The sequence below is a fragment of the Natrix helvetica genome (assembly GCF_964273705.1).
Source record: "Natrix helvetica genome assembly, chromosome: 12".
Lineage (NCBI taxonomy): Eukaryota > Metazoa > Chordata > Lepidosauria > Squamata > Natricidae > Natrix > Natrix helvetica.
This window is the reverse complement of record NC_138556.1, coordinates 21,167,515-21,183,121: the sequence shown is the minus strand read 5'-3', so window position 1 is coordinate 21,183,121 and position 15,607 is coordinate 21,167,515. Positions and strand designations below refer to the sequence as shown.

The 15,607-nt window shown below is 48.4% G+C and overlaps 1 protein-coding gene across 4 annotated transcripts; it reads right to left on the bottom strand.

Moving 5' to 3' along the window:
• Positions 1 to 166: 166 nt before the first annotated feature.
• ZNF280D (zinc finger protein 280D) lies at positions 167 to 15,555 on the bottom strand. 4 transcript variants are annotated; one of them, XM_081964769.1, is made up of 20 exons: positions 15,534 to 15,555; positions 13,717 to 13,871; positions 13,240 to 13,305; positions 12,853 to 13,151; positions 12,441 to 12,534; positions 11,834 to 11,974; positions 11,460 to 11,563; positions 10,537 to 10,763; positions 9,913 to 10,070; positions 9,170 to 9,270; positions 8,902 to 9,048; positions 8,285 to 8,419; positions 7,160 to 7,485; positions 6,846 to 6,983; positions 6,251 to 6,313; positions 5,926 to 6,044; positions 5,547 to 5,583; positions 4,092 to 4,140; positions 3,256 to 3,311; positions 167 to 2,527 (listed from the first exon to the last, which is right to left on the bottom strand). In XM_081964769.1, the coding sequence occupies exons 2-20, from the start codon at positions 13,862 to 13,864 to the stop codon at positions 1,015 to 1,017; spliced, it is 3,921 nt and encodes a 1,306-aa protein (XP_081820895.1). In that variant the 5' UTR covers positions 13,865 to 13,871; positions 15,534 to 15,555; the 3' UTR covers positions 167 to 1,014. The 4 variants fall into 4 exon arrangements, with proteins under 4 accessions (XP_081820895.1, XP_081820894.1, XP_081820896.1 ...); XM_081964768.1 differs by lacking the exon at positions 15,534 to 15,555 and adding an exon at positions 14,920 to 15,060; XM_081964770.1 differs by lacking the exon at positions 15,534 to 15,555 and adding an exon at positions 14,920 to 15,060 and having other exon boundaries at positions 3,256 to 3,308.
• Positions 15,556 to 15,607: the final 52 nt, after the last annotated feature.

Sequence of the window (15,607 nt, the reverse complement as noted above, 5' to 3'; positions counted from 1 at the left end):
CTGTGCAGCCTTGCCTCAGAATGTGTGGTGCCTTCTGTGCATCTGCAACTAAGGCGGTGGTACCCAGCTTAAGCAGTTTCTTAATGCATTTCTTCTGGGGAGCAAGCATAGAACCCGGGACTCCCATAGCCAGTTTCAAAAACACGAAAAGGAACAAAACCAGTAGTAATTTCTTGCAAATATTTACTCCAAAATATGTACATTAGTGTCTTAACGGAAATTCAAAACATTTAAGTTCATAAAAACAAACTTCAAAAGTTCAAAACCACTTTCTACAAGATTTAGAGCAGCATTTTAGTTAAGCGTGTTAATATTGAAAATGCAAACTCCTATTAAATCATGTTATACATTCCTTCACTAGCTACAGTATATCAAGGATTTTCATGCCACCCCACCCCACCCATTTGTTTGACTTAAATTTAGTTCCAAAATCCCTCTTCAGTACCTGACTTAAATACTTCCAAATTTATTCTTCTTCCTTTTGGTAACAGATTACATCATTTCAGCTTAGCGTTTCTTTCAAGCCACTTTTTATTTTCTGGACCTGCCCTTAACAGAAAGAATAAGAGTGACTGCCCCAAAGGAAGAGCCGCAGCCCACCTTCCCTACACAGGTATGTACAATTTTGTTCTGCTGGCACACAGAGAAACTCACAAGTATATTTATAACCATCCACTTTCACTGAAAGTTTTAAGGTGAACTCAGCCTCTTGTAAGATCACACTGATCCAGAGGTACCCAAACTGTTGCCATTGATAGGATGAGAATGCAACCCCCAGTCCAGGATTTCCCTTTGAGTGTTCTTCTGGTACACAGTTGTGTTTTCCTTTTAATGTGGCTTCTGTAAGAGCCCTTACTTCGAATCCAGTAACACCTTTTCCTCCGTCTTCACATATTGTAAACGGTCACAGTCTTCTTCTGGGCTTTCTGCCTACCTCATTTGCAACAGGCAAGCTGCACCCCGTCTTGCTTGTTTCATATTTCACAATCTGTGTTGTCAAGGCAAAGTCCTCCTTCAGCTGGTTTCACCGTTGGCTTCCTCCTGGTTACTGATTAAGTCCTCTTGGTTTGGGCTGCCGCCTCCAGAAGAAAGGTCAGCTGGCTCAGAACCGAGCCCGGTTGTCTTGGCTGAGGCTGGGGCCCCTCCCTTTTGCTGCAAGATCTCAGTGGCCTCGTGCTCAAGCACCTCGGAGGGAGTCAATGGCTCCAGGTGAATGCTGCCTTGCTCGCTCGCATCGGAATGGGCAGAGTCGGGCTCTCCCCTTCTTCGCAAGAACTGCTCAAAACTGACCTCTTCCTCATTGGATACCAGCGGAGTAGAATCCATGTTCACGTCTGCCAGCTGAGCTTCCTCTAAACTGGCCACCTTTGTCTGGACATCAGAGCCTGTCCACTCTGAACAAGCACTGCTTTTATTGCTTCCAAGCTCGGTTGGTTCTGCTTCTCCTTGCTTGTCAAAAACTGCCTTTTCACAAGAGCTCTCCAATAAATTTTCTTGCAACTCTGGAATAGTACTGTTTTTCACAGCTGACGAAGAGGGACTTCCTTCATGCTCATTCGAAGCTGGGTTTCCAAGAGGATCCCTCACCATTCCAGTCGGAGTGTTTTTTGAAAAGGTGCAAAGCTCAGTAATGGAGGATTCATCTCCAACCAATTCAGAGATACTTCCTCCACATTGTAGAGTTACAGACATGGCTTTGTCCCCCTCTTCAATTCTGTCCTCACCTCCTTCACCTGCAAGATCTTCAGAACCATCTGAATGAGCTGACTCCCCTAAAGAAAAAGCATCTTCTATTCTTTCACGCTTGCAAACTAAAAGTCCAACATCACAATTGTTTCTCATAGCATCTGCATCCCTTGCTGCTTCTGGCACTGTGGAGTCGCTTGTACCGGCTGGGAGTTCCAACCCAGAGGAGTTTTCTGTAGCAGTGGTGCTCCCGTCCTGCTCAGCAGCCAGAGGGCCAAGGTCATTTTGACTCGGGCAGCAGTCTTCGGCAAGACCCACCCTACTTGGACTGCCTATCAATTCGGAAGCGCAAGCATCTTCTGGGACTGGCAAACTGGCTTTGCTTTCAGCAGCTACAAGACTGAGGTTTTCTGGATGTGTGGAACCATTTATGTTGTTATCTTTGGAACAGCTATGAAGTTCTGAAGTGGCCGCAGCTGACAGCAACACAGGGCCTTCCTTTTGTGCATCGGAAAGGTATCCATCCATTTGCTTCCCAAGGCTGGTAGCGCTGCTTTCTCCTGTGCAGGCTTCAGGTTCTGGGCCAGAAACTGGGTCGTCCTCTTCAAGAGGAGATGGTTTTCCTTCACAACCAGCCACTGGCACACTTTCCTCCTGATTGTCAAGGCCAAGAGCCCCTCTTCTTGCAGGGCTCCTAGAGCAGGCTTCAAACTCTGAACTAAATCTATTTTCTGGAACTGACCTTTCAGTTCCTTCACTGTCTGCAGCTAAAGTAGTGTCAGTGTTCTGCTTTCCAGGAAGATCTGCATTTGTTTCTCTCACAGACCCTTTCATCTGCGGGCTGAAAAGCAACATAAGCACTTTAATTACTTGAATATAACATGCTAATTGCTTCAGCCTGTGGGGTTTTGTGGGGAGGGGTCCTATGTCCCCACCTTTACAATATAGAGTGTCAGAGGGCTCTTCCTCTGTCATTCTCACCCTGGCCGGGCAGGTGATGCTCCTGCCCTGCTGGCTCAGTGCCTGGAGGTTGGGAGCTGCAGGAGGTGACCAGGCTGAGCCTGAGAGAGGAAGGGGGTCAAACAAGATTCATTAGCGGGTTAAACCCTTTGCACTTACAAGAGATCTAAGTCCCACCACCTTGAGTTCCATTGGCTCCTGATTTCCTGTGCTGGACAGTTCTGACCCAAACTCAACGAGGAGGAGCCGGGACCTGCCCCCTCTCAAGTCTCAGTAGGGTATGCTCTGGATAGGGCTGTGGCACAATCTGGGGATCCTCTTGGGCCTGCAGTTCCTGCTTAAAGACCAGGTGACAACTCTGCTGGGGAAGGGGGGGATCTCCGGAGCACATGGGACCAAGAGCAGGATACTGCTTGCAACCCTTTAAAGCAACCATCTATTTCCCTGGGTTTCCCACCTGTTGCGTGATCCAGAGAAAAGAGGCACTTTGCTGCCTCCCAGTCCAAAGAACCAATGGCCCTACATTTCACCACACGCCCCGCATATGATTTAAACAGGCAGAAATATATTCGCATTTTAGTTTGCGAAAGATCTAACTTGACTTTTTACCTTTCTGAAATGCATGCTTCCCCTTGTTCTTCACATTCAGTGGGCACCAAATGCTTCTAAAAAAGAAAAGAGCACAATATCACATAGCATCGTTGTACTTTCCCTCAAGGTCGACATTTAATACCATGAATGAATGCAACCCACAGAAGCTGGATCCCTGACAGAGGGACCAACGACCGGCATTGCCACAGAAACACTGCAAGAAGAAAACATGCAGGCGTGGAGGCACCAACGATCTACATCAGCCACAAGATAAAGTAAGCCAGCTAGAAGAAACCACTCCAGGGCAGATGGCTGACTGCTCGAGAGGAGAGAAAAGCAGGTGGACCAGACAGGTGAAGAGCGAGCGTGCACTGGGACAGACAGAAAAGGTGTGCAGCTGGGGGATGCGAGCACTCCCAAGCGGATTAGGCAACAGGTAGTACCAGATTCTGCTCCTGGCTAGATTTTTACATTCAGCACTGCTATTTTCTATCTGCTTCCTTCTGAGGTGGAATCCCCTCCCCCCCCCCCGCACCCTCCTCTCTACAAGACACGAAAGGACTACAGCCAGGTCTGAGGTGGTTTTCCTTCAACCACGTTAAAAAGATGTAATGGAACATTGTGCTACTGGCACAGAGAAGGAAAAGGCTGCTTTTTAAAAATTCCTTATTAAGACTAAGATTACCATTTTTAAAGCCTCTCATCTGAAAAATTGAAAGCGGACACTGTATTTGAAAGCTGTGTATTACTGCCCTGTGGGTTATTTGTCACCATAATGGCAGAAATTAAACATCTATTAAAAACTTTCAATAGATATGGCTACACAAAAGTTTTAAGACAAAAAAAGGGACTACCTCTGATTTTTCTTCAATTTCGTTGTTCAATAATGCATCCTTTGCTAGGCTAAAGGACAAAACAACACTGGTTAGCTTTAATGTTGATAATATAATGTCTAAAACTACATGAAAACACACTAGCATGTACTTTTCAATTTTGAAGATCTTCATGAAGAGTTGTTTGATTCTTTCACTTTCCATAAAACCACGGAACTGCCACGGAATTGTCTGTTATTTGCCTCTTACCAGTGGTTTGGTCAAGGTGACCCAAGCTGTACTTCCCTGGTAACCTCACTTAGAGTGTCCCACTCCATTGCAAGCTCAAACCAGAAAAGATGTCCAGCCACACCTGCTCCCTTGTTCATCCTTTCCCCAAGAAGCAGGACCTGCTAAAGTTGCACCTTTAAGGCGGGGGGGCTTCACCACCTCCGCCTTGTCTCTCTGGGGCAGGTTCTCCTGCAGTGGAGCAGAGTTGCAAGAACATCTGCTCACACAAAGCACGGAAGCAAAGAAAGACAAGGAAAGGGACAGCCTAGAGCGCCTCAGTTGGGGCCCTGTGTGGCTGCTTTTGCCAATCTCAGGTTCTTCTTTGCTACGTCAGGCAAGGGCTGCTCCTACATTCATCTGCTTAGTCTATAGCTCTTGCGAAGAAACAAGAGGAGTTGAGGGAAGTGGAAAGGAATGGCTGCCTCCTCCTTTCCACATCTTTGTGGTTGTAACAGGTCAACCAAAAGAAGTTGGGGAGCCTTCAGCTCCATCAGTGTCTCTTGCCCAAAGAAGGCAGCTATTCTGGAACGCTCTGGGCTCAAAAGGCAAGACCTCCATTTGTCCCTCCCAGCAGAGATCTTTCTGCAGTAATTTTCAAACCCAGCCTGTACCTGAGATTAGCTGTATATTATTCAGATGTATTGACTTCTAAACAGCTTATCACATCACCAAGATTCATTTTTAATTCCTCTGCATGGATAGTGAGAAAGGCGTGTCATTTATAAAACCAGGTGCATTCATCAGTTTCTGGAACCCAATTTCACTTTTCAAAGGCTTTTTGCTCAAAGAAATTGCTAGTACCAGGTATCTTCTTTGTGATACAGTGAAAAGTGAAACCTAACGGCCCCCAGCGCTTCACTAAACCTCAGTGCAACTTGTGGGCCAGGAGAGGCTTCGCCACGAGGCCTCGGGATGCAAAGCATCTGCCAGCACTGACTTCGCTCACTACTTGTGCCGTCTCCACTACTTCCAGAAGACAAATAGAATTGGCCTGGGTTCAGCTATTTTCAAAACCTCCAGATTAGAGGGAGGGATCCTAAGCACCATTAGAGGGGAGGTCCCTAACATAACATGAAAAAAGAGATGTGCTTATCTAATGAGGAGCACAGCGAAACTTGCTTTTCCACAGCCTTTGTCTACATAAGGAACAAGTGGAAAACCTTCACATACATCCAGATGACCAAACAATTAATTTCAAAAACTCACCCAGAAACAGCAGCAGCAGTGAAGCAATCCACGGGAACTAGAAGTGAAAAAGAGAATTCAATATTCAAGGTACCCTGTTTCCCTGAAAATAAGACCTCCCTGGATAATAAGCCCAATCGAGCTTTTGAGCGCATGCGCTAAAAGAAGCCCCCCCCGAAAAGAAGCCCTCCCTGAAAATACGGCAACACAGCTGCAGCCATGAGGTGACCATCTCCTGCACCTCAAAAATAAATAAGACCTCCCTGAATATAAGGCCAAGTGCTAATTTCGGGGGGGGGGGGTGTCAAAAGAAAATAAGACCCTGTCTTATTTTCAGGGAAACACGGTAACACCAGTGTTTCATTGCAACAACTGAAGCCAAGGCCCCAGAAACACATACCATGTTCTACAATCACTTGGCAGGTATGAGTTTGGCTTTCATTAAGGTGGGTGGCCATCTTGTCCAAGCCAGAATCATCCGTCAAGAAATCACAGTTAAGACAAACCACAGTGGTACCCCTGGGGAGAAAGCCATTGGAAGGAGTTGAGCTCTCCAAATAAATACCCCGGAGGTCTACCGAGCTGTTGGGCCCTACTTGCCCCACAACAGGGGGCCCGGGCCACTGCTCAGGTAGGATGCTTTGCCCCCAGGGTAGCAGCTAGAATGGCACTACACACAATCAGAAGTGCAGAGCTTGAATAAAATAAAATTAGAAGATGGTTACCTCAGTTCATCTGAATGTGTTTTATAAATCCAAAATCTTTTAGTTTGACGAGTACTATGAAAGCTGCAAAGAAACAGAGTGCCTTAAATTGAATTCCTGATAAAAATGACTTGTTTCTATCATAAAATATACATTTAAAAAGCTAGTCACGTGGTTTGTGTAATGCATCTTTTATAAAGAACCACATTCTGTGCCATCGCAATTAACAAGAAATGAAAAAAAAAAAAAACAACAACCCCAGGTTCACTTGAGAACAAATTCTAGCAGCCCCCTCCCTCCCTGGCATCCTAATACAGCCCCAGCTGTGTTTTATCCCACCAACTTCAGGGCATATGGGGCAATTCAGCCAGGAGCAGCCATATAGTTCCCTAAGGGAAATGAGGGGTTTTACTTTGTCAAGGTTCGCACTTAAGGATTAAGGCAGCTCATTTTACTGTGAGCAACAGCTGATTCTGCATCTAAACTACCCAACTCCATCAAGGCAGAAGCTGCTAACTGGAAGGCTAAGTGGGGAAGTCAGGCAGCACGGAGCCTTGCCTTGTCATCTCAAGCCTTTCTGCCTCTCTTACCCAGACTGGAGCTCAAGGTAGCTTACCCCATCATGTGGTTCACATAAGCTTTACTGCAACTGGTGCCATATCTGCACAAACTGCAGCGCACATACGACGGGAAGTGGCTTGCAAAAGTCCGGATGTCTGAGTAACACTCAATGCACTTTTGAATGTCGGGACACCTAAGGTTAACCAACGTCACAATTAATTATCAAAGAGTAAATTAATTCGCAGTAAGTTAATGTCTGCTAGGTAAGACTTGCTTAGTTTAAACCGGGGAGCCAGATATAGTGGCCGTGTGGACCTGCAAAAGCCCCAGGCTTCTAAAGAGCTTCTAGCGACCCCTGAGAAGAGTTACCTTAGGTTATTTAGCGCTGTATTTGCAATCTTATTTGCTTTCTTGCTGCCTCCGCCACTGCTGCTGCCACTGCTGCTGCCGCTGCTGCCACTGCTGCTGTGGTTCTTGCTTCCCCCGCTGCTGTCTGTCCCCAGGAGCAGCTTCTTCTGCACGCTCAGCGGCTTCAGCTTGGCCTTTCCCTTGCAACTGGCAGTCGGCTTGGTCTGAGCTTTGCTGTTTGCTGCTTTAGTTCCAGGAGACAACAGCAAGGTGGAGGTGTTTGTGCTGGCAGGAGACGTCGTCACAGAGGCAGGTTGAAGAGACCCAGACGAGGCTCTAATTGTAACCTAGAGTGGGAGACTTTGTTTCAGTTTTCACTGCCTCACAAAAGCCAGCGCTGATCTGCCTCTTCAGATTTCAAAAGGAATTTGGGCAATCCTTGTTTTTTAATATGCAAAGTAAAAAGTAGCCACAGCGCAAGGCAGCGATGTCCTCTGGAGGCCGCACGGGAGCTGAGTGGCCGAAGGGTCTCCGCCCAACCAGCCTTCATGCAATTTCAGCAGAGCAAGAATCAAAGGAAACAGTTTCATCCCCCCACCCCCAAATCAAGCCTTTTTTTTCTAGGGGCTCAGCATCCTCATGTGACACTCCCAGACAGCCACATTCCGAAGCTGGATCTCACGGTCAAACCAAAAAGCAGCTAGAATCCAATCACCAGCCTGCTATATGACAAGCGACATCTCCCATCAGCTACCCAGAGCAAGACACCATCGCAAAGCATCTGTGTTCTGCCTAAGCCTCCAAAAAGAAGGATATGGACATGGCCAATAGAATCCAGAGATTTTTATATCATGATTGACAAGTGAAAAGCAACTTAATGAAACTATTTCTTCCATGAGACACCACCACCACCACCGTCATCCTGAAGAAAAGCAGCAGGCATTGCTCTGGAGGAGCTGCAGGCAACAAATCCTTAAGAGCAGAGAGTACCAAAGGGGTCCCTAGGGCCGCAGCCAGTGTCCTTTTCCCCCAGGGGAGCGGCCGGACAAGGCCCTGCTAACAGCCTGGCTGAAGACTGCACCTCCTGGACAAGCAGAAGGAAGACCTTCCTGAGCTATTCACACATTGCACCCTCCACCCACTTACTTTGGTTCCTGGAGGCAAGCCCTCCAACTGCACAGGTTTTTTGAATGTCCGATGATGCTGAGATTTGTGGTCCAGTTTTTCTTTGCAGGTCAGGAACTGGAGTCTACATTTGGTACAGCGATGTATTCCTTTTTTCTTTAGGAAAAGAGAAAAAAAAAGAGGGGGTAGAAGCTCTTGGTTACTCATCCCAGAATAAGAAGACAGATCACTGAACTGAATTCACAAGTGACCTAATGCAACGTTGCAAGAGGATCTGAAACTATAGAAATTGTGGCCACTTGCAACCATCCCTTCAAAGGGGATTTAAGGACATTCAGCATTCCATCTCAAAAACATTCACACTAAGTTGGAAAGACCAACAGCCTCTCATCTCTCGATCTTCCCTTTAGTCGTGCCTTCTCCGTCTTGGCCATAGTCAGCGCTTTGTCCTGCATTAGCCGTGCCCAAAAGTCTCCTGGGCAGGTTTCAGGCAAGACGGCCAGCAGCCACAGGGCACTGCGTAGGAGAGGCAGCTTGGCGACCACCTTCTGTGGGGAGGAGGAAGAACTATGGGGTGGGTGTGGGGGTTAACAACTCTTTGGGCCCCACTTACCTTCCTTAAAGATTACAAATGTTACCTGATGTCTCATAAAATGGTGCATGTAAGGTGCCCCAATTTTAATAACTTTAAGGCAAAATGGGCAAAGCAGGTTCTTTGTGTTTTCATGAATGGATCTGAAGTGTTTTTCCACATCTGAAAATGCTGATGATCTGTAATTGCAAACCTAAACCACAATATAAAGAGGGAGGGGGGGAACATTTACTTCTAACATCTCTTCTTAGGAACAAGGAAACACAGTTAACCACATGTGCAAGGAAAAAAAAAGGATGGGTGGGTGGGAGTACCTGGCAGACATAAGGCATTTCCCCAGGCTTGTGATTGTCTTTCATATGCTGCAACAGAACTTGCTCAGTTTCAAAAGAGAGTTCACAGATTTTGCAAATAGCTAAAAAAGAAAATAGGCAGTAACTGAACTTTTTAAAAAATCAGAACAAAGGAGTGACATCATACTGGTGTCTGCAATTCTGCTAGGACTCTGAAAGTGTGCTTTATATCCCATGTGGCCCACTGGTCACAGGAGGCCAATTTGAGTGCTTGGCAACCTGTTTGCAGCTAGGCTCCTGCATCGCACTGAAGGGGCTCCCTTCCACGCATGGAGGGCAGCTGAATTCCTTCAGCCGGCCCCAGAGACTGGAGGCAGTGGAGAAGTTGTACAGTTAGATCAGCAACGAGGTGAGGAGTCTCAGGTAGGTGGGAGGCCCTGGGAAGTCCAGATTTGGGTCCCAATTGTGGCCATAAGTCAAATTATTATCTGTAATTTTGCTTCTAAGTGAAAGCAAACTAATGAATATTATTCATGACACAGATATGACAGGTTAATTATTTTAATTAGTTGAACTGTTGTATCCACATCAGAAGCTGTATTTACTTTAAAAGTTAAGCCTGGGGGTGAAGTTGATATTATTGCTTTCTCCACCAATGGGCAGACAGCTGAGAACTTCCGAATCCAGTTCAGCCTCAGAAAAAGGTCCTTGTCTGTGGATTGTCTCGCCTCCCTCCACCGCCCCTCCCACCCAGAAGAACTCACTGGAGGACTCGTGAGGCGTGTGGGTGCTTTCGATGTGGCACTGCAGCTGAAAGGGGGTAGGAAACTGACGGTAGCAGTGCTGGCAGGTGGTGTGACTTTCCCAGCTCTCACTGTTCTGCTTCTCAAGCTCCAAATGATGCTTCATGTGGTTCATAAATCTGGGAGGAACAGTTTACAGTTCAAGCACCTGTTTTTAAAGGGAAACCTTTAATTCCACACACCGAGGAGGGATAGAGCCTTCTGTTTGGCACATGGTGTCAACGGATACCCCTCTGGCTGCTGGCTCCAGGGGAAACCTTTGCATAAGTAAATGGTTAATTCCTCTGTCAGGTGAGTGGAACCCAAAGGACCAGAAAAATAGTACATCAAAGCATGTTGGCAGAATCACTCATCCATTTGAAGTAGATGAAAACTGGAGGGACTTAAAAGATTCCAGGTATGAACCAAAAAGGTCAGGAGGTTTATTTAGCAGAACTATTTGAAAGAATGCAACATCAGATCTGCTAAAATTAAAAATAAACAAGGCCGACACATGAAGCAAAGTAATGCATAGGCCTGCAACCCTCCACCCCGGCTGCCCCAAAGCTCCAGGTCAGAGCTGGGCCTCTGCCAGGCTAGAAATACCTGATGTTGCTTTTGAGGACTTTCATGCAACTGGCACACTTGAAAGTCGTGTGGGTCTTCTGCTCCTGGCGCACTTGCTGGAGGTTCCCTTCGTGCTTGCCATAATAGAAGTCGTTAACCAACATGATCAATTTCCCCTTTTCGGCTTCAGCAATTTTAGGTGATAGACCTGAGCAGTCCGTTTTGGTTATTCCCGGAAAGGTGTGCATCATATCAGGACAGCAATACTGAAAAGACCAACAACTACCATAAATTTTGAACAAAAGTGTTTGCTGAATTGTTAGGAAATCACTAAGAAGCTAATCAAGATGCCTTCACAGGCTTTTAGCAAAATCGGGTATCTTGAATTCAGAAGACTATTAAAACAATATTATCAGTATTTATTGTAAATACGGATAATCCCAAATTCATGGCAAATTAATATGCCACCATGAAATGAAATTGCTTCTGGGGGAAGAACAGGCTGAAAATTAAGACAACCAGTAAGTCTTAAGGGAGCAAACATAAGACAATGTCAGAAAAAAATCCCCACAAGAAAGAAGGAAAAATCCCACACAAGTCATAGCTCCCACCAGGTTGCATAGAATTTTCCACTCTTCAATCTCATCCGAGCCTTATTTCAGCTGCAGCAGTCTAGGCTGTGACTTGTAAGAGTGAATTTAGTGGGCATTTTCTCACTGGGAACAGTGAATGGGAACACAGGTTCAGCTCAAACAAAAACGTGGCAGCCAAACAAGCTATTTTAAATGGTATCTGTGCAAGGCAAATGGGAGAAACCTTTAAAAGCCACAAGAAAACAGAGTTGTCTTCCAATCTATACTAAGAATACAAAACAGAATAAAACAGTCCCAGATTTTATGTTTAGAAATATATATCTCGTTATATCTATAATTGTATTTTACTTCCATCCTGAAGATATTTACCTTTATATGATTTTTTAAAGGCTCCAAAAGGTTAAAATGAATATTACATTTTGGGCATGCCTGTGGAAAAGGGGCTCCATTCTTAATATTACTTGAAGCAACATCTGTGGAAAAATAAAATGGGATATGTTATTATTTAATGTGTGTTTGAATATATGAGACAGATACGTCAAATTCATTATCCAAAAGCATTCTTTAATCCATTTGACCGTTCAGTGGAAGTGAATGAAGCCCTTATGTGGATTCCCTCAGATCACAAGCTTTGATCCCCCCCCCCCCCACTTCTTGCTAAGTATTTCAGAATGGTCTTTCAAACCCCTTCGGACAAGATTCTCCCCCAAAGAAGACATCCATCGTGTTCTTGGTAGTCTTACCTTTCTCAAGCAGGGCCTGGTCATCTGGAGGTTGGAGAGGGGACAGGAGAGGGGACTCACTCTCAGAGCCTGTTTCGTTAGCCTTGGCCTTTTTGGGAGTGATACTACTGGCTTCAGAAGTGGACGGACGCTTGGACAATCCTAGAAATGTTTTAAAATTTAAATTTTGGTAGCTTTTCATAACCAATTACTCCTCAGTCTCTCAAACCCCAGGCCAGGTTACTCCAAGTGACCCTAAAGGCATACAATTGGTCCATAGAGACACTCGCACTGCAATCCAAGTCATTTTTTCTCAGAAGCCACACCTACTTCGTTCAGCAGGACTGCCATACTAGGAAGGCCCTCCATGCCTTATATCAAAGTCACAGCTATCAAGAGCATTCCTCTGAGATACACCCTCAGCTTTCCTTAGATGTTCGCACAATATTTGATGGTCCCTGACTATGAGCAAACCCCGTTCCAAGTTACCTAGTTGGCTAATGAAACATCTCCAAGAAAACAACCAAGCTCAGAAAGCACCAAGGACCCCGCAGCCCCCAACTAAATATTTAGCTTTTTTAAATCCCATTTTTGCATCAAACCACAAGCAAAATTGATTTGGACATACCTGCCGTGTTCATGGGTGATCCACTCTGGTATTGTGACCCTCCTGAATTCTGCCTTACGCCAAAGGTCAGGCCCGAAGTTCTATCTGGGGTCACCTGTGGAGGATGTGTTCAAGAGCTCAGCCACAGGACTCTTTGATTCTACAGCGATTTTCTGTTGCTGTAGAAACACTTCAAAAGATTCATACACACAGAGCCAAGTTTACCCTTTTAAGGGTTCTATTCCAGCAAAATGCACTTTCTGTCGGGCCCTTCCCCATTTCCAAAGGCCCACAGAGGGGCTCCAACTGCCCAGAATCCTCAGTGCTCCTGCCCCGTGCTCAGAACGCAACTATTTCCAGGACACAGCAAGCAGCAGCCCTCACAGGTCAGGGGACTCTTGCTGCTGGCACCATAGGGCAACTCCAAACTTACCCGGTTCAGTGCAATAGGCTGTGCTGTTACGGTGGCCACCGGCCTGGACGTAGACTGGGCTGACGCAGGAATATGGAGATTCCGTGACAAGGACTGGGGAGGGGCAGATATATTGACGGGCTGGGAGATCCCAGCACTAGACTTAGCTCCTTCCTGCGGTGACGAACATCCCAAAAGCGGCTTCTGCAAGACCTGAGATGATCCCGAGATGCTGCTGACGCGTGGCTGTGGCTGAACAGCGAGGGTAGTAGTTGCAGGTCTGCCCGAAGAGTGAAACGCCGGAGAAACAGCCACAGCACCTGCCGTGAGAACCAGGAAACAAAAGATCAGTTAGACTCAGAAGCGTTCAGAGACTTCAACACTTGGCATCACCGGAGAACATCATACCTCTTTTGGGGGCACCATTCTGCACTCCAATTCGTGATGAATTCGGGTTAACTCTGTTCAATATATCTGTTAAAAATGATCATTACTGCTTTCAGAAATTACAGAAGAAAGAAAATATGCTCAAGGGAAATTATCAATATGTACCTAAAGAAGGAAAGTAACATCTCACTGTGAAGTTGCCCTAAGTCTTAAAAGTGTTTGAAGTCTTCTCATTCCTGGAAGAAGTTGCAATTGTTCCAAGAATGGATCCAAGAGCATTGTAATCAATTATCCCAGTTCAATTAAATTACATTTATGCTATGATTCCTACCAGTTCAACAGGGTTTTTGAGTGGAACTATTTTGGACAGACATGCAAGTTAAGCTTGACTAGCCTATTAGCAACTCCCTGGCAGACTGTGGTGGCTAACTTTTGAAGCTTGCTCTTCTTTCCCTTGTGCGTGCCCCCCCCCCCCCCCCGTTCAAGACAGTCCCTTACAGGTATTGGTTGGTTTGGAGCTCAAGAACTCCCCAACAAAGATAGGCTCATCGTCGTCGTCTTCATCGTCGTCAACAACAATGGGCTTTGCTTTCTGTTGCCAGGGTTCAAGCTCTTCTTCTTCGCATTCCATGAAAAGCTCTGCCATTGTGGAACTAGAGAGTGAAAATAGCAGCAGATGGAACAGACTGTTCTACTCTGGAAAGATGACATGGTCGCACTCCTTGCTTAAAGCTGCGGTGTGGGCAGGCCAAGTAAGGGCTCAGGAACCCTACCCTACAGCCCATGCGAATGGCTGCATCTTCATAAGAAGAAACCCAAAGGCCGTTTTTTCTACTTCTACCCAGTAGACACGCTTTTAACCAAGTGTGGCCACAAACAACTTGTATGGCCAGCATTAGAGGTTCGGAATCACAAAAGCCCGTGAATTTAATGGGTTAGACCAAGCCAAGCTACCCACCCCAGCCCAATACTTTAGGCAGCAGGCAGATGGTTGGCCCAGCCCAGCTCTCCCTGAAGGAAGAAACCCAGATTTCCTCACTACTTCAGGCTGGCCCAGGCGCCCCAGGACAAAGAATTACCAAAAAACCAGGCAGTTCTGTGGCTCCACAGGCGGCCTTGGTGAACAACCCCCCCCCCCCCAGGAAAGGCGCGGCGGCCCAGAATTTCAAATTCTAAGAGGCACCGCGGACCATCTTCAGAGAGCAACGCAGTTTCCCAGGAAAGCCCTTCGGGGAGAGAGGAGGGGCTCCCGATTGGGCCTCGGCCTTTCCTGCTCCTTTAGCCCAGCATCTCCCGGGGGAGCCACGCGCGAAGGGGCTTCCCCGGACAAGCCCCTTCTCTCCCGCCCAAGGCTTCCCCGGACCTTTCCCTCTCTCCGGGGCTTCCCAGCCAGACTCCGGCATAGGCGAGATGGAGCCCCCGACCCTTGCGACCCCCCCCGCCACCCTCACTTCCTCCGCCCAGCCACCCGGGAGTCCCGGAGGCCGCCCACCTCCCGTCCCAGGCCTGGCTGGCGGGGGGCGGCCTATGTCGGCAGCGGGCCTGCTGGGGAAAGAGGCGCGCCACTCCCAGGGCCACGAGGACCCCGTCGGCCGCCCCCGCCTGCCAGGCCCGCTCGGAGGCCGCGCTCCATCCAAGATGGCGGGGCCGCCAGGACGCCCTCCCCTGCCGGACTGCGCGGGGCCGCGGCGGAGGGCTTACCCGGGGGCGCGGAGGGGGTGGCCGGGCTAGCGAGGGCGGCGGCGGCGGCTGGGCCACGAACGGCGGGGGTCGGGACGCGCGGAGGCCCCTCCCCTCGGGCGCCCCACGTGGCCAGCGGTGGCGGCGCCCGGCCGGTGTGTCTCTCCGCAGGCGGCGCTGGCCGGTCCGGCGGGTAGGAGACGCGGCCGGCAACTTCCAGCGCGCCAAACCCGCGAGGGTCCCCGGCACGTTCGGAAGCGAAGCGCCCACGCCGCTCTTTGTTTCCCGCGCACGGCCGAGGGGCGTCCCTGGAAACAGCAACCCCCCCACCCCCCATCTGGCCAGGCCTGCGAGACGCGGCCCCCAATGAGCGCCGGGGGCGGAGCCACACGCGCCCCGCCCTCCACGGGCCGCTCGGGGGGCGCGACGCAGGCGCGTGGGGGCGGGGCCTGTCTCGGGCGCCCCAGACGCCCGTCCCGTCTGAGGGCCGCCGGTCCGCGCAGGGATCAGAGCGAAAGCGCGTGGGCGCCGGAGGGGGCCTGCGGAGATTGGGGCCTTCGAGGCGGCTGCATCGGAAAGAGTCTCTCTCTCTCTCTCTCTCTCTCTCTCTCTCTCAAACACAAACACACACACACCAGCCAGCCAGCCCGGGCCTAGCAGGGCGCCCGGCAGCCTCCCCGGGACGCCGACCTGGCCTCGGCTCGCCCCC

Bases quoted from the DNA above. Each gene is read 5' to 3' on its own strand.
- ZNF280D (XM_081964769.1), bottom strand. From the start codon at position 13,864: ATGGCAGAGCTTTTCATGGAATGCGAAGAAGAAGAGCTTGAACCCTGG. The intron at 11,564-11,833 runs GTAAGACTACCA...ATTTTTCCACAG, and splicing joins CCAGGCCCTGCTTGAGAAAG to ATGTTGCTTCAAGTAATATT. The intron at 10,071-10,536 runs GTATTTCTAGCC...TGTTCCTCCCAG, and splicing joins GTCCTCAAAAGCAACATCAG to ATTTATGAACCACATGAAGC.